The sequence below is a fragment of the Anoplopoma fimbria genome, chromosome 12, assembly GCF_027596085.1.
Source record: "Anoplopoma fimbria isolate UVic2021 breed Golden Eagle Sablefish chromosome 12, Afim_UVic_2022, whole genome shotgun sequence".
NCBI classification, from domain to species: domain Eukaryota; kingdom Metazoa; phylum Chordata; class Actinopteri; order Perciformes; family Anoplopomatidae; genus Anoplopoma; species Anoplopoma fimbria.
This window is the reverse complement of record NC_072460.1, coordinates 21,100,123-21,122,745: the sequence shown is the minus strand read 5'-3', so window position 1 is coordinate 21,122,745 and position 22,623 is coordinate 21,100,123. Positions and strand designations below refer to the sequence as shown.

Below are 22,623 nucleotides of genomic sequence, written 5' to 3'. Positions count from 1 at the left end.
TCCTGAAAACATGGCAATTCTTTTTTTTTTTAATGGCTGTTGACAGTATTTACTGGTTGATAGAGTGATAAAGAGATATCCAATATTCCCTCTGGAAAAACCTTTGACTCTAACATGTAAACAAAATTATCAAATCATTTTGAATATAACTTTATCCTAAGTTGATATTTCTGTAAATTGCAAATTGGCATATATTTAATAAGATAATGCCTCATTTGCGTATTACAACATAACCTTTTTCGAAAAACGTCTAATACAAAAAAATATGTCTTAATGCAAGTTATCAACTGGGGAAGTTTCACACTTTTCACCTGTAGTGTCTCCCCTTAACTCTTTTAAAATCCAAGTTTTGTCTATAACAGTCGGACGGAATCACAGCCTCAAAATCTATCCCAGTTACTTTGTTTACTCTCAGATTCTATAGACTTAGTTACACTTTGTGTTAATGCACACATCTCTATTGCCATTACACTCAAAGTGTATTTTTAAAGGGCCTACTTTACACCTCTACATTTCTACAAGTGCGTTGACTTGTTCTTAAACAAAACATCAGTAAAGTAACAGTACTTTTATGTCTTTGTCGCCCATTCAGTGGCTCTCTGTGAACGTAAGCGTGTGTTGCTATCAGACTGTCACTAGGGGGCGCCTGAGTAAAGAGTAATATTCAAAGCATCAGTCCACATGTGGCTTAGGATAGGAAAGTGTAGCTCATGTATTTTTCTACAAACTACAGTTAAACAAACAACGACAGCCAAATAAATTCAAAACGACAAAAATGGGTTACAGACACACATGGAGGATTGTGGGGATTTTTAAGGCAGTGAGAGGAAAACACAAAAACAGGAAGGCAGCGAAAGGAGGAAAAAGTGAGCGGATGGAGATGGGGATGCAAAAGCAGCACCTGGGCAGCAGGGCTGGCAGAGTGCAGCGGTAGGAAGGAGGGACGATGCGTGGTGCAGGTGTAACAGTAACAGCAACGACTGTCGAGAGGAGGAGAGTCCTGGGAGAGATGAACACCGCCAGGAGGAGAGAAGAGAGGAAGACACGGAGAGAGAGAGAGAGAGAGAGAGAGAGAGAGAGAGAGAGACGAAGAGGAAGAAAGGAAAATAGCACAAGTGAGCACAGACAGGAGGAGGGGTTGAGAGAGAAAAAAAAAGGGAGAGAAATTGACATAGATTTGAGAAGCATGAGACAAGAGCCGTCTGATCTTATACAGGGCAGACTACAGGTGTGTGTGTGTGTGTGTGTGTGTGTGTGTGTGTGTGTGTGTGTGTGTGTGTGTGTGTGTGTGTGTGTGTGTGTGTGTGTGTGTGTGTGTAACCGTGGGCTTAAATAAAGGTCGAAAAGGTAAACATTGAAACACAAAAGGTGAGGGGAAACACAGAAGGAGTGACAGTAAACAGCACATTCTTAAAATGATTGTGTTCAGTTCATTAAGCAGCAGCCGGAGACGTGCGACCGCTCCCTGAGGTGTAGTTACCTCATTTATAGTCAGCACACGTTCACTTCTTAATGGTTTAATGCTAATGGCCAGAAAAAAAACCATCCTCACAGTGTCATCATAACGACGTGAAAAGCTGCAGATACAAATGTTCTGAGACTTTGTCTAATGTAGTTTTGAGGCTGGAACGATGTTTCCGGCACAAATTTAACCTACTTTTAACGGTGCATGGAGAAGGAAATGAAGTCTGATAAAGTCAAAACTCCAACAACTTTTGCAGCTTACTGTAAAGTTTTTTCTTTATACTTTAATACCGCAAGTGCTGCTGGAGTTCTGACCTCTTCCTGGAGTTCTGACCTCTTCCTGCTTCAGTTTTCACGCAAGAAGAAATTCCATATAGCAGTTTTTTCAAATGGTGGATATTGAATTTTGGCCCTTTTGAACGAGGTCAGGGGTTTTCAAAGTCTGACAGTGTGGCCCCCCCCCCAACAGACAACTGCACCCTCTCCTCCCACTACCCCACCATGTGAGCTACACAGAGCATATAAATGAACAGGAAAAGTGGCTTTCAGGGTCAGGGAAACACACAACTTATACTTGTTCCTCTAGTAAAATAGGCCAGTAAACTCTTCCATACAATGTTCATACAGTATAGTGTCTTGTGCTCCAGCATGTTCGATGTCCAACTCACCCCCGACTTCCGCACGCTGCCTCGTGGTTTGGGCACAGGTCGGCTGGACTTGGTCTCAATCACCTCTGAACCGGAGCCCAGTGGGATGTTCTGGTGCTGTTTGGTCCTCTGGGCCTGCAGAGCCAGCTGATAGGCCACCTCAAACGCCTGGCCAAGGGTCAGGATAATCTCATAGGTCAGATTCTACACAGAGAGGGAGAAAGAGGAAGAGCAGGCGGCTCTTTTAAGTACGTTGGACAGCTCAGAGAACAACACAGAGCTTTAACTAAGTTTTGTTTCCTCACAAACTTCTTCAAAACAACATTGCATAACAAGAAGTGGCAGTAATCTCATGAGCGCGGCTCCCCTCTGTACCTGAACAGGATACATTCACTGCAGCTTAGTATTAAAGCTGCAGTCTATTGTCACACCCCAACGGCTTTCTAAATATAAACAAGCACCTCAGCATAAAGACAAGAGGATTCGGGCTCCACACCGCATGCCTTGGGAAGTCGAAAAAGCAGTCATATGATTAGAAAACAGAACATCTGCATATCCTTCTGTGAAGAATCAGGCCTGAGACCAGTACGCCGTCTGTCGACTTAAAGCCCTGATCACCAGAACAGCTTCTTTCCTCTGGCCGTCACTCTGATGAACAATTAATCAGTCATACTGCAATAGCACCTCCATTCTGCTCTATTACTCCCATTTCATTGTTGTTGCGTTTTTATGTTCATATACATACTTTTATATATCTATTTATACTTGTATATAGAAGTTAAATGTTTATGCCTCCCTTATCCTACTTTGATGTCCTTGTTTTCTGTTTTATTTGTCTATTTCTATGTATGTACGCTAATGGCGACGGAAAAAACGAAGTCAGATTCCTTGAATGCGTACGCATGCTTGGCAAATAAAGCCGATTCTGATTCTGACATGCTTCTTGCTTTCTTTGCAAGACGGACGTGATGAGCTCCGTGTTCCCTCCGTGTGTGGTGAGGATGATGTCTGGTGCGATAGCGGCACTATGGTCAATACAATTTAAAATAACTGATCGCATCTTACGGCTGTTGTGGCCTTTGTTGCTATGGGGCAGCCCCTTGTCTCACGCAGAGGAAACTGAGCATTGTTAGGCTGACTTTAGTCGGGAACGACCACCGGCTGCATTATGAGGCAGAGGAGGTAATGGAGGGCTAGCTATCACGGCCCAGAGTAGCACTGTGTGTCTACCAGGAGGCAATGAGCGTGACACCTTGAGGAGATAGGGCAGTCTAGTGATAACGGTGTTGATGACACAGGCTGTCAGATCTCCTCGGTGTGAGAACGGGAAGATGATGTCGGAGGAATTCAAATTTAGCGGGGGAGGAAAGTTTTCAACACTCTCAATTCTCCTTCTACTACTTTAAGCGTATGTGGGAATAAGTTGGCGGGACAGTGGGAGCGTCCTTACCACGTCGACTGTGCTGAACACATGGCAGTAGTGGTGGCTGGTCTGCAGGTCCTTGGTGATGTAGGCGAACGTGCACAAGTCCTCCGGGTCCTGGGCTGCACACGAAATGTTACGGATCTCGTGCTCTGCGATGATGTTCTGCACCGAGAAGAGAGGCAGAGTAAGACTCAGTCTATACAGGCTATGAATAATAGAACAGAATATCAACATGCGTCACACATAACTTTAATGCGCCAAGTGATAAAGTGAAAAAATATGATGTATAAAAACGATAAGAGACAGCCAGTAAAGAGGAGACATTTGGGCTTAAATCTTGTTGGAGTCATTGCAGGGCAACGGCAACCTTCCAGTGTCTCTTTTGTTTTTTTGAATGTCAAATAAATGTCAGTCTGTGCAGACCTGCTGTCTGTCAAACATGAACCAATCTGACACAAACTTGCAGGCATGACATTTACGATGACAGAAAGGAAGCCGCTTGATGTTTGACTGTTAACACTTTCAAAATACAATCAAAGAAAACATACTGTTATTTGCCATCATGGCAGCGCGTGCATGTGCTAGCTAACCTTATTGGCTGCATCGATGAACTTCACACCCTTGTAGGTGATGGAGAGGACGATGGTGGGGACTTTTCTCATTTGTTCTGTCGACCTCTGTAAGGAGAAATGGACACAGGCAGAGAGGACATTAAGGTGTGTTACCATTCACTGATACTATATGTATTATGTCCTGTTTTTTTCCCCCTGAGATTGGAGAGGAAACTTGCAGCATACCCTCATTTTGGCACAGGCGTCCTGCGTTGACTCGGTGCCCCGTAGATCCTTAATAAGCATGGAACCGAGGTACTGCAAGGGAGAAGGTGAGAGAGAAAGTGTTGGTGTGTGTGTGTTCAAAGACAACTGCGTCACATACAGTGTGAGGGAGAAAAGGCGTGGACGTACACTGGCTTCGTAGGCGCAGGATTCAAAGATGAGTTTCTCCGGTTGATGGTGCCAGTTCTGGACCGGGGCGTACGGCGCTGCCAGACTTGGCGGCCGCAGGGTGAGACGGGGCTCTCGATGCCGCTCTTCATACCGTTCCTAGAAAAGAGAAGTATTATTTTAAGTCTGGCAGAGGCCCACTATAATCACTAGTGGAGGATACAATGTACTGCTGCAGGGACCCAAACGTACATGTGATCTGTGCTGTTCACTGCGATATCTTTGGGTCACGTCGTAGTCATTATCTGGCACTTTTTTCCTCCCTGGCTCGCCTACTGGCAGCAGAGGGTCCATTGAGCGTCCGGTGTAGGACTCCATCTGACTGAGGGGGGACGAGGTCTGGGATCCAGGCAGGTCTTGGCACTGGAGAGACAAAGTCGGACACGGTTAGTTGTCCAACCGTGAACTTAACAGTAGTCCTTGTTTAGCTTTCACAAAAAAAAAAAAAACTCAAAACAAACCAAGCTTGAGAGAAAAGAAATCCAACAAACTATCATTAATCCTTTAGGAGGCGGTTGGTAAATCCGTCTGTAGGTACTCACCCTGATCTGAGACAAACGAGGAGGCTTGACTGGAGGTTCCTCGTAGGGCCGCTCTGCTAAGGAAGCAATGATGCGTTTCCTGTGACCAAGTAGGGAGATCTTTAGCACCTGGAAGAAAAGAGGAAATGATCTAGTGAACATGTGGAGCACATAAGAGGAAGCAGATGTGCTGGGAAGTTGGAGGCATACCAAGAAACATTAAACACTGCTACTTAACATGTCATAACAGCTTATGCTTCAGACTGTAGGCCTCTAAATGAGGCCCTGAATGTCTTATTTTAGAATAAGTCCCACTAAAGCATCTTTGGGTTTTTGGAAGGAGCAGGTGTCCAAACAAGTGACTGAGTTCTGTCTCTCAAAAGGTGAGATATCAACTTATTGGTTTTATTTCCCTAAATTTAAAAATGTAACCAATTAAAGCACTGGAAACTACTTCCCTGATTTCTACCACCAAAGTTCTGCTGTGTATCCCCCTGCAGAGTTGGAGTTTTTCTTTACCACTTGTTAAAAACTAATTTCACCCTCCGGTACGCCTCATGGTCCGTGTACGTCTCAGTGACTCACGTTGACAATCTCCAGCTCCCACAGGTTTTTCACACAGTCCAGAGTTCGGTAGCCGCTGGTCAGGAAGTTGTGCAAGTACTCGTGCAGGCCCAGGTTCTCCAGCCAAGAGGAGAGGGAGCTGCTGCCGTCACAGCCCAGAGCTTTCACCTGTAGGAGAGGACTCCATCACACACTGATGCTTGGCTTCGGGACAAATGTACTGAGATATACATATATCATAATGTAGATCATTATATATTATACTCCTATTGTGGACTTTTCTCTTATAGTTTTTGTGTGAGCCTCAAAGAACAAATACAGTTATTTAAATGAAACAACCTGAGAAGTTTAGAGGGGAAATCACTTTTTCGTAAAACTGTTAACAATTAATATTAATATAAAATTTGACACATGAACCCAACTACACAATGATTTGAAGTAATGCAAAAGAGGGCAAGAAACAATTGGTTGATTATTTCATGGTTGCTTGGTCTATAAGCTCATCATATAGTCACCAGTAACGTTATCTGTTAGATAAATATAATGGAGTAACAAATACAATATTTCCTTATGAATAAAAGTATGAAAATACCTAAATAAAGTGTCTCAAAATTGCACGTAAGCACAGTTCTTGGGTAAATGCTACCTTCCACCAATTCACTGCTGTCTTGGTATTAAGGGGTGATTAGCACCTTTTGATCAAGAACTAATCAATGATTTGTCACCTTGGGTAACGAGCGTGCTGCATGCAGGATCTTCTTTCTGTGGCTCGGGTCCACGATCCCAATCTCTCTCAAGTCCTGGTCCTCCATGACATTATTCCCCTATAGAATAAAGAAAATAAAAAAAAGACACAAGATTATGGTTAAATCAAATAATTCTGCAACATAATGTTAAAAGTCATTGGAAAAAATCGATATATACACTAAGCTCAAATCTAAAACACAGACATGGCAAATCCCTTCTCGAGGAGAGCCAATGCTGCAGGGTAAGTATTGATCACAAGTAATGCAACTATTGCAGAAAAAAAAGCCCAATTACTCCTGAGTGATATCTTCAAATTCCTCCCTGGGACCCAACCTACTGCCTGTAGAAAGGGGGCCACGTCAATAATCCCCTTAAATGAGATGTGAGCGTGTGGGTGAAGGGGTCGACAGTATTGTGTGTGTGTGTGTGTGTGTGTGTGTGTGAGAATGATGGTCACACCCGTCTTTGGTTATTCACTGTATCGCCTTCGGGACCGTGTGGCAGGTAACGGATAACGGAGAAAAGGAGCGATAAATCAAAGTCAGAGCTACAGAACGGTCAGCGATTTGAGATGGAGGGGAAGAATGCCTGAGCATCGAGAGTTGACTAAGTGATGGATGCAGGGGGGAAATCCCCCAAAAACATCCTGACCAGTAAGTAGTCAGTCAGAGCTCCAAGTCCATCTAGTTGACTGCGTTACTACGAAGGTCAGCAGCTGAATCTCATTTGTTAAAGCATAACGATGACGCTTCATTGGAGCAGGAACAATTTGCGACAGTGAAAATGTCGGACACTTCAATTTGAACCTGAAGTTAATCCTATGGTGCTCACATCTGCATACACACACACACAAACACACACACACAAACACACACAAACACACAGCAGCAGTAACAGGATAGAAGCCGTTTGTAGGTCAAACCTGACAGCCTGTTTTTCATGCAAACGCTGTAGATGCAAACAAGGGGTGGAAAGGTGAGGAGGGGGGAGGAGAGGGGAGGAGGGAGCCTGTCAGCGAGGGGAGAAACTTTAGAGTAATCTGTGTAATGCAGCTTGTACAATCACAATGTTAATTGTGATTAAGCGGAGTAAGCCATTGATATGCATAACAATTATGGAGCATTCACAGTGCAGACTGGAAGCATGTGATATGTGCAGTGTGGTTTAGAGTTTGCATCGGGCTATTTGTTTGGAAGAAAGACAGAAAGATATAAAACAGTCAGACAGACAGAAAGTAAAACAGAAAAGACAGAAAGACAAAGATAAAGAAAGACGGACAGACAAACAAAAAGAGAAGAAAACAGAGAGAGAGACAGTAGGAAAGTCAGACAGAGAGAAAGAAAGTCAGTAGGAAAACAGACAAACAGAAACGAAAGACAGACAGATAGACAGAAGACAGACAGACAACAAACAGACAGACAGACAGTAGGAATACAGACAGACAGAAACAAAAGACAGACAGACAGTAGGAAAGTAAGACAGAGAGAAAGAAAACAGTTAGAAAGAAAGATTTAATGAACAGTTAAGAGCAACACGAGTGCACAAGCTCTCATCGGACATTCTGTTGTTCATATTTGGTGAAATGCGGCCCTATTTACAGTCAGAGCTCATACTGAGCACCAGACATCATGACGCATCTCTTTTGCTTTTCTTTATGCCTCGCACTAAACTGACATCTTAAAGCCCATTATCTGTGAGCAGCAACACGCCGATCGCTGCCTCTCCAGCTGAGGAACTATCCGTGGAGCTGGATGGATAATGGTGCTTTCACGTTGCATGGATCATTGCATTACTGTCCCACTGGAGATTAACTGATAAACGGCTCTGTGGAGGAAATACAGCTCTAATAGACTGAATGTACAGTCTCTGCTCCGATTCCTCTCGGCTTGTTTCTGCACTTTCTGCTGTAAAGTAGAAGTGTTTTAGTGCAGCTATGATGATTCTCATGTTCTGCTTTATTGCACCCAAAGTGTTCTAAAGAAGCAGTTTATGATATCCATCACTGAGGTAAGCACAGGAGGGAACACGTTTAAATAATAGGCGTTTTATCACTGCAGATATTAAAAGCTTGTCAAAATGTTTTATGTGGACAATTATGTTATTAGAACTCAACGTGAAAAAGGGCCGTTTGGTAGACTGACATTGTGCTGAAATGATTAGTTCATTCATTAATCAACTAGTCGATTCACAATCAATCACCAATATTTGATTTACTGTTTAAGGCTTTAGTCAAGCAAAACTGATGGCATTTTCTTTTTTTTTTGTTGTATCTTTGGATACTACAGTTTTTGGGGTTTTGGACTGTTGGTCATTAAAAAAAAATGTTTGAAGACGTCACCTTGGGTTAAGTGAAATAATCCTTGTACATTTTATAGACCAAACAAATAAGCGTTTCATCAATAAAATATTAATTGACAAATTAATCTTTAGTTGCAGCCCTAACAAACATAGCTGGACTATTCAGTGTTGAAAGTTAAGCCGATTTGTAGGATTTCGATCCACACAAGGCCTGAAACTATGAGTCCATAAATCCACTACTTGTTTGACAACACACCTGCAACTATTTTTCTATTAGCATCTTTTCAAGAAAAAATGTCAAACGTTATCTAGTGTCAGCTTCTAGAATGTGAGAATTTGCCGTTTTTCATTGTCTTACATGGAAGTAAACTAAATATATCATTTGGTTTTGGACTGTTGGCCGGACAAAAAAAAAGGATTCAATCCACATTTTGCTTCCTGAACTAAACCCTACTGAATGCAAAGACTCTCTGAATTTGAATCATCATGAGGTGTAAGATACTTGAAAAGGATCGTCTCGTCTTATAAAGTTTGCAGAATAAGACTACCACAACATAAATATTAAAATTCACCTCTTCTTTATCTTGATCAGCCATTTATCCACACACAGAGACTTTGAAAACACAAACAGTGTGAGTTGAGAAGACGTGGTGCGGCGACAACTCCGTGGGGAAAATTCTGACTAATGTGGTTCCACTTTATCTCAGCCGGTGTACGCTGACATCAGCACAACTTGTGGGAAATAATAGATGTGGAGTAATGTAAGCGAGTTGGTTTTGCTGTGCCGCCCATCCATCTCTTCTTTCCCCCTCTCCTCTCATTAAAATGCAGCTCTCTCCTCGGTCTATTCCAGAGAGCAGCCACACAGCGGTCCCTCCGGTTTAAAAGCACTCTGAATTCAGGCCGGGGGCTGCAGGGCACGGATCACTCATCCTGTCCGTCTAAAGGACGGCTCACCAGCAGCACTAAAGTCATAGTTTGTCGTCCTTAAACAGGCTGTCATAAGAAACACGCAGGCCGAGTTTTTCCGAAGAAATGAACGGCGTACTCTCGTCTAATTCCTGCACAAATGTTTTTCGAACGGGAAACAATTCATCACCACCATTACCCCCAACAGCAAAATCAATTAATCCATTCCCAATTGAGCCGCTAATGCATGAAGCCATTACCGCATTTCCAATTTGTCTGCAGGCTTCGGTGGCATTGACTCTGTCCGATAAAACCGTTTGGCATTTATTCAATGGAAGAACACAACAATGAGGACAGAAAGAATGGAGGAGACCCGGTTGAAATGAGCTGATGCAGCACAGAAGTACAAACAGAAGTTGCATCTTCTGATGTCTCTCACCATTGTGTAACTTTTAGATTTAAACCAAGCGCTTTCTAAAGAAGTTTTTGTTTCTGGTAGTCATGTCCATTAACTTGAAAGGTAAATTTAATTCATTCTTCTCAAGGCGTCTCCACGAATGCTTGCTTCAAACAAAGTGAATTCCCTGCAGAAGTGTATCGGCGCCACCGTTGCCTTGAATGTAAACTAACTCTGAGCTCCCTGCTGGCTGACCCTGTCACAGCTGACGACACGGACACCAGAAGAGAGAAAAATGAGCTGATTCGTCTCAACAAGCACTGCTCGTCGGTACCACCGCGGGTTGGGACGTGCAGAGCTTGTTTCATCGCCGAATTTGCACCACGAGTCGATAAAAAGCATCTAATTGGTTTCAGAGGAGGCTCGTCTTCGCTTCGGTGCTTGAACACAACACAATCACTGCTGTTATCGATCCACTTCTGGAGCGATCCTGCAGGATAGACAGAGATCACAGCGGTCTGACTGGCAGAGTAAACACGGTTTAATTAGTGATCTCACTGCACAGCGGACAAGCCGATTCTCAACCACTGCTTTTCAACCCAGCTTCATACTAGTGGGAAGATTCAAAGAAGGGAGTCTGGCAGTGTGAATACAAAATACAATTATGTCTGCCTGAACATGAATTCAACTTCCTGACTTTGTATCGTAAGGTTTTAGTCGGCAATGACTGGGCAGAAATGATGTATATCTGTAATATATGTAATAAGTGTATGTATGAGTTTATGTGTTACTTAGAGCTAAAACACTGGATCAGTTTGGTAATGACCAGAATGGATTTGTTTCATACAAATGCAGATCTATTGGTGTCAGTCTGCATTGAGCCCCAAAGTGTTCCATATTATATAAATCAATAAGAAATTTAAGTACCAACAAATAAGCGCATGAATGAATAAAGCACATTTAGATAAATGAAGCAATACATTGTGATATGATCATTTAAAAAATAATTCAAAGTCTACCTCGTGTTATGTTATGACTCCTATTTTCATAATAACAGTATAATTGGAGTTTAGTTGATTGAAAATTAATACAAAATAGGATGAAATAAAAAAGAACTCCATTGTTCTCCATTAACAAAGTTTTCTTAACTTATTGGTTCATATATATATTTAACATAATTTATTAATGCAATAATGTCCTAGTGCCTCATTTATTAATTTCATGTTGAACATTTTGGGACTCCATAAATCTGTGCCTCAAGCCTTCTAATAAAAATAGACAAGTAAAAAAAAAAATCAGCCTGGTAACCGTGCCAACAGAGAAACCTGTTCCTGTTCTTTCCACTCTAATGCACAAAGGCACTTTTAACACAGTAAAAGTTTAGCAAAGACAAAGTGACTCAGAGGGTAATTCACATTTCTAAATGAGATCAATTTGTGGTTCTTAAAAAAGGTCAACATTTACTGAGAGAAGGACACGCTGTATAAAGCCTAGAGCCTTTATTCTAAATCCTCTAGCGATTTCAGAAAGCCAGGTGGTCTGAAAGCTGTGTTTAAAGATAGTAAAATTGCCAGCTCTCCTCTTTGAAATAAAAGTTCTCAGAGCTGAGGGCGGTGTGAATGTGAGGGACTAAAAGACAGAAGGAAGATTAAACCTGAGGAGTAACTTCAAAAGGCTTCAGCACAGAATTAAACATGGGTGTTGATGACACCGGGTGCAAAGGAGACAGGCAGATACTGTACATGGAGAAATGCTTTACTCTCAGGTTACGTAAGGTAATTTAAATATTGTTCCTTCAAGTATCAGTGAATATTGTATGCAGAGTCCTACAGCTGGAGGATAATGTCAAAAGGGAAAAACATTCACATTTATTTTTGTATTCATCCAAGTAAAGCTTCTAGCTGTAAAATGCTAACCATAACAGTAAAACTTTGTTTGCTCTCTGGAGACCAAGAAGTCCTAATTTACAATAATTACAAGTCTAATTAACACACCGTAATTAACAAAAAACAACGATCAACACTGACCTTCATTTAGCAGAGCATAAACAAGGACTGCAGTGTTGTCAGGGGCATAAATTAATTCCAAACAAGGGAAAACCAAACAGTAATATATAGGTGGAGGACAAAGTAATGGAAACACCAGTAACTTTGTCACTATTGGAATCACTGGCTCATATTAGGCTGCATGAAGTTAAGCACCACCACGGTGCTGTACTCTAATGTATTCTATTTTTTGGTTTAGCTTGTGACTGTTGTCGTCATGATTTTTGAGTTAGCTGCCCTGAGTTTAATAATTCTGTTGTCTTTGGGAATATAGGATTTGAACACAGGTTTCACCTCGGGCAAACACTTTATCTTTCCAGGTAAACAGAGAGTAAATGTGGGGGGTAAATGTGTCAGATCATGAGATCAAGATTGCGTAGGCTGACACTATGTGACTGAATCAGTGGGTAACATACGGAGTGCTACGGTTAAAAATGCTTTGTTAGACAATGCGTCTTGTGAACTAAAATTACATTGCCAGCTACCTCCTGAGTGTATGAGTGTTAATTTGCAGGTATAAAACACTCATTTGCACATTTTGTAAAACTTATTCAGTATAGAGTTGAATACTGGAATTGCTGTGTAATGTGCAGGACGTCTTCCTATTGGTGCATCAGAAATAGACATTTGTGACCTTATATATCATCTTATCTTTCCTATATTTATTAAGATTGTTCCTTTTGTATTGTACAAACGGAGATCATTTTCATGATATGGTTTAACAAAAGGATTCTGGCGTGCAGGTGATGGTTTATTTTCATATGTTTGAGTTAGTTTACTTTGTCTCAAGTTACTAAAAAAGAAGGAAAGATGGATTTTTTATCTATGGTTTATACATGACATGCAGAACTCTGGATCTGGCTTGTATGAAGTGGTGGGGTCTTGTAAGCACATCTGGGCTGGACATAGAATAAATGTCTGATACCTGCTGTCTGCCTGCGTGTGCATTCACATGATCAGTGAAATCAAGTGTGGCGTTTAGATGTGATGAAAACCAGAAAACACATGTATGATGTATGATAGACCTGATGGAGGAGGAGAAAGTTTTCATCTTAACACACAAGACGCCTGTCTCGTTTCCAACATGTCCAGTGTCTCAGCCTTCCAGCTGGGTCCCCCCTTCATCCTCTCCTCCATCAGTCCTCATCACGGACACCAGCATCAGGGCCAACTCATAGTGGCGTCGCACAATGTGGGCACTATAAAACTTGTCGGCTTGGCAACAGCATCCCATTGCTCACTGAGACGCGGAGCTTCCTCTCAGGCAGCCGGCCCACTGACTGTAAGTGAGAGGCCACGACAGAGTCCATCTGAGGTGGAGACAGACTGTCTGAGAGCCTGAGAGTGCAGCGTAAACCGCAGACGGCAGAGAAGATATCCAAGTTCCCGTAAACAAAATATTTGACAGCGCGGATCAAACTACATTATCCTGTTCAATGGACTTGTAAATATAGCAAACATCGATAACTTCTCTGTCAGAGCAGAGAGGGAAGGTTCTGTGGTCGAATCACATTCTGAAGATTGTGAAGCCTGTGATGTAATATGAGATATTGAATCATGTGCTGAATCCACCCAGAATAAACAGTTCCTATAATAAAATCATGCAGCTGCTGGTAAAAAAAAACAACCCAAAAAACAGCCAGACTCATTAAAAAGCGGGAGGGGTCATGACAGGATTTCAGCTAATTGAACTTCAGACGAAGCTAATGGGATCATCTCATCTCACAGCAACAGTAATGGAGGGTGGCGTCAATGGGATTAATGCACAAAGACACGTGGAGTTAAGTAGGAGGAAGCGGTGAAAGACAAGAGGAAAACAAGTATGAAAGTAAGAAAGTAATTAAAGTGGCCCTATTATGCTTTTCCACTTTTCCCCTCTCCTTTAGTGTGTACATGTAAAAGGTCCTTAGAGTGTAAAACCTTAAGTCCACGCCTAAAAAGTTACCCTCCCCCTCAGAAGCTCCTGAAACGGCTCCATTGAATTCTCTGCTTCACTTCTGTAACTTTATGAGGTCATAATGTTACGGAAGGGACGTAAAACTCTCCTGCTAGTTTGGCCCTCAAACAACAAAAGAGAGAGACGGAGCTGAAGCTCTGGAGGAAGAGTTTTTGAAATGTGAAACGTTGACCAATCACAGAAGAGCGGGCTAGCTGACCAATCAGGGCAGACTTGGCTGTCTGGGGGGAGGAGCAAGCGCTACAACGGAGCGTTTCAGTGAGAGGGTGAGAAAAGGTGCTGCAGGACAGCCAGGATGAGAAAAACAAGGAGGATTATGAGCATTAACGCATGTAAACATGTTGTAACTGTAACTTGAGATAAAAATATGCACCCAGAAAATACCATAATAGGGCCTGTTTAAGAAAGTAAGTGAATACAACAGTCAAGAGCATTGAGGTCAATTTGGACACAAAAGAAATGAGGAGCTCACCATGTAATGCAGGTCGTCGAACCCGTTCAGGAGGAGTTTGCTCTCGTACTGCGGCAGCCCCACGTGCTCCAGCCAGTCTCCCACAGGCTGGTCCAGCAGCCGGCCCGCGGCACCTGCTGAAAGGGGAAAGCGCTTCAGGAGGGAGAAACCTTTGAGCCGGTAGCAGCGGCACTCCGAGGGTGAGACGTGGCACTGCCACATCATCCTCGGCCAGCAGAGCCGGGCGCACCAGCAACAGGAAGGCGGGGGAGACAGTGTCCTCTGAGGACGGGGCGTCAGCTCCCGCAGGGCGGCGGGGGCTGAACCACAGTCGTCCAAGATGGCTTTAGGTACCCCTGATCTCAGGGGTGGAGGAGACGATGAAGGGCTAAGAGCTGGTCGACTACCAGCTGATAAAAAAAAACTGAATTCCTAGCGATGACAGTCAGTCAGGAAGGTGATAAAAACTATTTTACAGGCAACAAGATGCTGCCTCACACCACTGATGCAAATGTAACGATACAGTTCATATCCAACTTGGAAAAAAGTTAAAATGTTCCATATCAGATGGAAGAATTTTCTGCCCAAAAACAAAAGCTTGCAGCTGATTTCATTAAGCTCTAGTTTTGTAATGAGGAGAAACTCAGAGGAACGTAAAGTTTTTAAGTTCTTTGGAAACTTGTAGTCAATAAGCAGGAGACAGTTAATTGCCAAACAGGCTCTCATCTGATTCAATATTCCAGCCTACTCGGCATATAATCCAGCACGCACGGTCCAGACAGGAACCGACCTGAGAACGTGTCCGTGTTCACATTGAAAGCAGCAGCATCGACAGAAACCTGTCATGAGCTGGGATTGATTGAGAAAGAGAGCCACAGTGATGGCTGTCGGCAGCTCGAGCAGGAGGGGAGTAAACTGTACAAGGACTGATGACTGCCTCTCCTCATCTACCATTTCACTCACTTTCAAGGCAAACAACACATTTTCTATCAGTTAATACACACTTAAATTCCCTTAACTCTCAACTTCATAATCGCATCTCAACCCATTAAAAGTTTTTCCTGCTGATAGATAGAAAATAGTTACATACCACCTTGATGTTTTCTACCTAGTGCAGGACAACACATTAACAGAGCTGACAATTTACAATAAATGCCCAAAATGCACATTTTAAAGCTTCTTTTTCTCTCGTCGGTGCTCTCATCATCTATTCAACCTGCTGCAAAAGCGATCCTGAGATTCCCTCGTCATAAATCCCATTTTGCTCACACCAAAAGCATGGAAATGTGTCAAAAAAAGAAACAAAGAAAAAAATCCAGCCACGGATCCAATCAGCTATTCATCAAAGAGCACTTAGGTAATAGCCGGACCCCCCCCACAATGAACTCCTGCAGAGACGAGAGAGTGCTAAAACTGTCTCTCCTCAGTCTGGCACAGTCTTTGAGATGCGTTCAAGTCCAGTTTTAGAAACAAACAAACAAAAACCCTCTGTAGACCCCTCTGGTCTGAAGAGGACCGGAGAGGACCACCTAATCCAACAGATGCCGAGGTGGCGTCCTTCTATTGTCCTGGCTGTTCACAATTCTGCTGCCTGCAATTCCTCTCTCCTCCCTCACTCCCTCTCTCTCTCTCCCCTCATGGCATACGCTTCCCAACCCCTCCCTCTACCTCTCTCTCTCTCTCTCTCTCTCTCTCAAACACTGCAGGTGGCTGCTCTGTTTCAGTGCAAGCTACCGCTACAGACCCTCTCCTCCATCCCTCATTACTTGCAGTAGCTCTTGCATACAAGTCTCTTTCTTTTTCTCACACTCGTTAGGTTTTCCTTCACCCTCTCCTCCGTCATCTCTTTCTTTTATCTCTCTGATGTAGAAGTAAATCAGTAAAGAGCAGAGAAAGTACAAGAGGGTGCAGGCACGGACACAATCAGCGAGAGACATCGCTGCTCTCCAGTCAACAGAGTGGGGGGGGAAATGCATCAAACAGCGCGTCCCTTGATGGGCCTCCTTGACAGCAGCTTCAGTGAGACGGGGCTTGTGGACATGGCGGCTCTCAGATTGAGGCTCGCATACACAGAGGAGTGGATTCAGACCAGACGGGTGCAGCAAAGTGATGGGGTTCGCTGACGGATTCACTGCAGTGGTCTCAGCTTTCCTCATCGCTACGAAGCACAACGAGCACATTCCCCCCCCCTCCCTCCCTCAATCAATTAAAGTGTCTCTCAGGGATTTTGGTTGTGAAAATATAAATACACTTGGTACCTTCCCAGGCAGGTTTAGAAAAAAAAACAAGCTGGTTTGTGTCACACACATGAGAGCGACCACAGCCTTGAAATAAGAACAAGGAATGCAAATCCAGTGGGTCTCCTTTCTATTCTTTCAATAGAGAAAAAAAAGCTTTTCAAAAGTGTATTCTAACCTTTCTCTGAGGCTGCTAATGTCCATTCACATCCGTTTTATCAAAACCGACCAACTGTCTCCTGGCATTTTACTATTCCATACAATTCTCTGATGCTACTTGAATCGCAATTTGTTTTTCGGATGCCTCCTTCACTGACCCCAGGAAAGCTGATTTCCCTTGAGGGCACTGATACGGATGAAATAACTTAAGAGGATGGTTTTAAAGCAAATCCAAGCAGGTATAGTACAAGACATGTAAACTATTGTTAAAAAAAGTTCTTGTGACAACAAACCCATGTGCATCACATACTAGCCTTTCCCACTGCCAAATGGGTAATTCTAAACTGGAGGGCTCCCAGTATAATTTACAAGAGATTAATAATGCAATAAAGGTGAGATTTATAACTGTGGTGAGTAAAAACAGTAACATATCAGTACTAAGAGAAAAACATCTTTAGTGTTCATTGTTTTTCTCCTCAAACTTTCAGCTTTCATCTGTGATTCATTTTTCCATTTGAAATAAAAACCACTATATTTCTAGGTGGTGAACTCTAACTTTAACATTTGACAACATGAAAAGGCAGTGATGATCATACTCTACCTGGTGTCGCATACTGCTGATCTCTTGAGAAATCGATGCCGGCGCCAATCAGTGTCATGATCTTCTCGATCTGTGGACAGGAGCAGAAGAAGGAGACACGGTGAGGAGCTGGAGGAGCCATCGTAGTTTAGCCTCCACCTCTCACCAGCACAAATACAGAGAAATGCCCCCCATGCCTTTACCACTAACCCACCAATGGTTACAGTCACCCTGCAAAAAGGAAACGACAGAGTTAAGGGAAACCTTAAGCGAGAGAGAAGTCAGTCACAGAGGTTTTATGGAGACGCATAAATAGAGATTTTGAAGGGCGTCTTAAGCAACTGCGCCCATGGTTGATTGCTCTTTATATCTCATTTATGGCCTCGGCCATGTTTATTGGCTCTAGACTGCAGGTAGCTGCGTCTCATCTGCCGCCTGAGGCTAAAACTATTCCGATTTACAGAAACAATCTGGTGTAAATGATCACAAGGCAAAAAGTTTGATGGGCAATCGAGCTCCGAGAAAAAGTGTGCGAGTGGGAGAAAATGATGCTGAAACAGTATCATCATCAATTTGTAAAGCTCTCTGAAAAAAGAAAAAAAACTAAACTTAAACTATCTGTGTCGTAATGTTTGCTCCAATCCAGTGATACGGAAGGAGTTAAAAGCAAAGACAGCGTGACAATTGGAGAAATATCTAAAACTGAAAAGAAGCCAAGATCCCCACGTTTTCTTGCAATAATTTCATGCATTTCTACTGAATGCGTGTGAACGTTACTGGGGTGTTTTCTCAGAGTACAGCCACTGATACATGGGGTCACTGAGCTATTACACCTGTCGCAGCACAGAAACATGGCTGCCCCTTTCAAACAATCCACAGTATGCATGGACATTAGGAGTGCAAAAAATACAGTGCTGCCGTCACACCTGTCAGGTGCTGTCACTCCATCTCTTTTTATAAAACGGAGCGAAAAGCTATTTTTATTCTGACTTTTAGGAAATATTTCATTTGAGGCGATTGTCTTGGTTGCTGCTTTTTAAAAGCCCAGAGACAGATTTTATGTCCCCATTAGTATAATTATATAAAGCAATAAAGTGCCATCAGGAGACGAAAGTCTACATTTGCCAGGCTCTGATGTTAAGAAGATGTTTAGTAGTGAAATTAATCCAATTGGAAGAGAAACATCAGAGACAGAAATATAACTTTGAAGAACGATGCATCTTTTAAAATGAGCTGCTGTCAGAGGGGATAGTTGATAATAATTCAGAGCTTCTAGACTTAGAGAAAGAAATTAATAATCAATTGGATTATATCATTCCAAAAAGGGTTCACAGAGCCTGAAAAAGGATCCCATCTACCTCTACAAAGACATGCCCCAGAAGAGGACAGAGACAAACCCCCAAAAAGGACCCGGAGATATTCATATGAAGGATGGACGTCTTACGCTGTCAAGGGAATTAGATCTTCCTTGTTTTGTGGTGGGAGAAGTCGTCGGTTTCTGCTAAGAGAGAACTCAGGGTTTTGTTTTTGCCTTTTTTTCCCCGTGCATTTATACCTTTTGCTGTGTCAGCAATTCTCTGGCAAGGAGATTTGGATCACCCCGTTTTATACAAAGATCCCATTAAACAAAATGAAACCTGTACATGCCTAGTGCATGAGCGATGTGTAAGGATTACATCATTGAAGAAAAAAATTAAATCAACTCAAAGATCACACTCTGCACTGCAGTACAATGTATCACTCTTTTACACTTCTTTCTCTGTTATATTCTTATTCAAAGACAATCCTCAGCACGTCAGAGGAAAAACCTAGTTATTTCTAGTGAGGAAAAGAGGAAAGGAGCAGTGTGAGAGGAAGGGCTGTGGGTGGAGCGCATTATTTTAGTTATCCATCTGCCAGACGTTACTTCTCCATACTGTTGATTAGAATACAGCACTTTGACCAGATGGCTTAATTAGTCACTCAAGCTTGACAAATAACCTCCATCTATCAGCGCCACATGTTCCCTACATCAGTCATTAAACAGGAGAGATGATGGTGAATTGGCAGCACCTCTCCTACCTGAACACACACTCAGATGAATCAGCAGAAAATAAGCGCCTACTGACAGTGTCAGCGGTTTTCAAAAAGAAAACATTTCTCTACAAACTTTTGAGTATTAGGATAAATATAAGCTTTTTCCTATTACAGATGATCACATATAAAGTAAGTACATGGGATGTTTTGTATCATTTTAGTTTTTGAGTTTTTTTCCAAAGCCAGATTTGTATTTTCTCCATGTCCAAAACCAGGTAGATGTAGGATAAACAGCTGAACGACAGGAGAGACTTGGCTTTAATATTTGAGGAATAATGTCTGGCGCTGAGTTTGTTGTTGTCATTGTTTGTTGTGTCCATATTTGGGATTTTGTGTAGGAAGTTCGCAGCTTTTGCAACTTCTTAATCTCCCCTTGCAAATTCTGGAAATTTGCAGAGTCAGATGAGCTTAAAATGTTAAAAAACATTCCTTTAAACCTGAAATAACTTTTTGTATTGCCACTTGTAAGAGGCAGAGATAAATTGTGAACGCACCATTGACATATCATCACCTTTTAAATTGATAGGGCAAATAATTGTTGACTGTAAGTCCGGTATTCACTCTCCTTTTAGCTCTCTGGTTTTGGGAAAAGGTCTGGTTCTTCTTCAGCTGCTAAATGCTCCACAACGTTCACCAGCTAGTCGCCAACTGTGTCTGCCTGCCGTTTTGGTACTGAGCAGGTGCAGCACCTTTATGTTGAACCCATAATAACCTCAATTATTAGGGAAAATTCCGGGACAAAAGCCAATTAGAAAGCTGCTGATGAACACTGGTGTCTGACATGTAAAATCCTACTTTTAAAACAGTGAAGCAGAGGTGGTAATATTCTGTCCTCCCCATTGCCGCATCGACCTCAGGGTACCTTTCTGAATGAAACCAGCTGCAGTGTTTAACAAGAAAAGGATTGAGGAAGACAGGTTGCATTTAAAAACACTCTCGCGCTGCAGGTAAGGTCAGCGTGCCAAGCTATTTTTCATTCAAACACAATGCAAGTATGGATACAAGAGCAGAAAAAACACACACAGCTGTCTTGGTGTATCAATCAGCATGTCCAGTATAATGAAAAAGGGGAATACTATCTGCTCCAATGAGATTTAGAAAAGCAGCTACTGTGAAAGGCAGGTGTGATATACTGCCGGAGCTGGGTAAATATATCCTTATCGGGGGACTCAGCCCAGTGGTTTCCTCAAGGTAAAACACATCCACAACAAGAACTCTGAATTTCATGGTCGAGGACTAAGAAGCCTCGGTGCCATGAGAATTAATAGAGGAGAGGGAGAGGAATGTGTTTTTTGTGCTGCGGGATAGAATCAATACAGAGACCTGAAATGGAGAGTGCGTCCTTTGTGTTGGGAGGGACTCGCTATGTGCTGGGTGATACAATGAGGAAGGGTCAGAAGTCAGCGGCGTGGCGGAGGTCAACAGCTGAAGAGCTGGCGTCGATGGGAGACGGCCAGGAGATTAAAGACACATGAACCCCATTTATCACGCTTCTCACAGCAGGTTCTGCTGCTCCGGGATGACCGAGCAGAATATCTTGGCCGCTATTTAAAGCGTGAAAATGTTCTTTCATTATTAGCCTTGAGAATATCGAACAATACGCATCAAAAGCTCAGAGAGGAGGAGGAGGAGGAGGGGGGTGATGGTGGTGGCGGTGGGAGAGCTAAAGGACAGATTGGCAGAGCTTGATTCAGGGTGAAACAAAAGGCTGCTGCAGAGAGAGAGTGTGCCCGGGACCACCGGCCTCAAATTGGCGAGCTGGCAACCGGAGCGAGGGTTGGATGAAAACTGTGGACTTAGTGAACGGCATCAAGGGGAACACGAGCACGCCGTCGTCCAAAGCAGGTGCCAACGACTCAATGCCACAGTGGGACAAAGCGCTGTCAGCAGTCCCATCAACAACATCCTGAAATAGACCAATGTCATGTGGTTTTGAGGCCCAATGCCCCCTCTACACAACTTTAAAAAGTTTGCAAAACTAATCCCCAAAGGATGTAGAAATACTTTAATGTCCAACTTCCAATAAAGTTATATCCTTGGTGGATGTAAGAACAGAGAGGACAAATGTTTTCTCACTATACCAGATGAACACTAACTAGTGGCTGCATGTCTCGGCCCCCTGATGCTCTCCCCATGGTGGGGATCAGAGAATAGATTCCCCCTGCTGGCTGCACCGGGTCGTGACACACAGCCACAGTTTGGTTTGATCTCAGCAGGTCAAACACACCAGAGACGCCCCCGTAACAAAACAGCACAGGCCACTTTTCTCCTCATAGAAATGAGAAAAACTACACCAAATCCACAATGAGGAGGAATTCATAAACATGGCAATACAAGAGGGAAGAGGGGGAAAAAAAGAACAAAGAGATGCTGCATGAATTGCCCCTTAGATTTTAAAAAAATACCACAGAGGATTAACTTTTTAAAAGAACCCACTCAGAAGTGGAAGGACAACGTGACGGAGGGGCTTCAGCTCCCCCCCCATTCCATTGTGTTGTATTTAGCAATGAGCGCATACCAATCGAACAGGAAATATAATATCCAAAGAAATGCTGGAAAGCATCGGTTATTCGATTCATTCGTGGCGGGTAGACAAGATTAACGAGCCTCCAGTGGAGCCGCTGCCTGTAAGGGAATCAATACTCACAAAAGCCGGTTTCATAGTGGCAAACTGGATCTGCGGCGCACGAATGGAGAATATGTTAAGAGTTAGAATGAGGCTGTGGACGGCGGCCCTCTCCTTCTGTCTCTGTCTAGAGCTCTACGTCTCCCTCTCTCTCCTCCCATCTGTGGAGCTCGCTCTGCTGGCCCACACAATGTGCCCCCTGGATTGTCATCTTCCAGTCTGATCCCGAGGACCAAGACCAGCCCACATTAGCATGCGCTTTACACACCAGCACACACACACACACACACACACACACACACACACACACACACACACACACACACACACACACACACACACACACACACACACACACACACACACACACACACACACACACACACACACACACACACACACACACACACACACACACACAGCTCTGTAAAAGGAGATGCATAGGCCAAGACCTCATGCAAGTCAAATCTCCTTGTCTTTAAACCAGAGGCAGAGTGTGCAGCTCATGTGGAGAA

At 43.1% G+C, this 22,623-nt stretch overlaps 1 protein-coding gene across 8 annotated transcripts in view; it reads right to left on the bottom strand.

The window, feature by feature from the left end:
• The window catches only part of LOC129099352 (ankyrin repeat and SAM domain-containing protein 1A-like), a 63,586-nt gene that overhangs the window by 3,366 nt on the left and 37,597 nt on the right, over positions 1-22,623 (bottom strand). For 3 of the 8 annotated variants that reach the window (XM_054608557.1, XM_054608560.1, XM_054608563.1), the window contains 12 exons: positions 18,851-18,907; positions 17,428-17,497; positions 14,452-14,567; positions 6,352-6,450; positions 5,648-5,794; positions 5,084-5,191; positions 4,734-4,904; positions 4,503-4,640; positions 4,335-4,406; positions 4,128-4,214; positions 3,562-3,699; positions 2,133-2,315 (listed from right to left, as the gene is read on the bottom strand). In XM_054608557.1, the coding sequence (XP_054464532.1) occupies positions 2,133-2,315; positions 3,562-3,699; positions 4,128-4,214; positions 4,335-4,406; positions 4,503-4,640; positions 4,734-4,904; positions 5,084-5,191; positions 5,648-5,794; positions 6,352-6,450; positions 14,452-14,567; positions 17,428-17,497; positions 18,851-18,907 (1,386 nt within the window). The remainder of the gene's footprint in view (positions 1-2,132; positions 2,316-3,561; positions 3,700-4,127; positions 4,215-4,334; positions 4,407-4,502; positions 4,641-4,733; positions 4,905-5,083; positions 5,192-5,647; positions 5,795-6,351; positions 6,451-14,451; positions 14,568-17,427; positions 17,498-18,850; positions 18,908-22,623) is intronic. The other 5 variants (XM_054608561.1, XM_054608564.1, XM_054608558.1 and 2 more) reach the window with 4 other exon arrangements.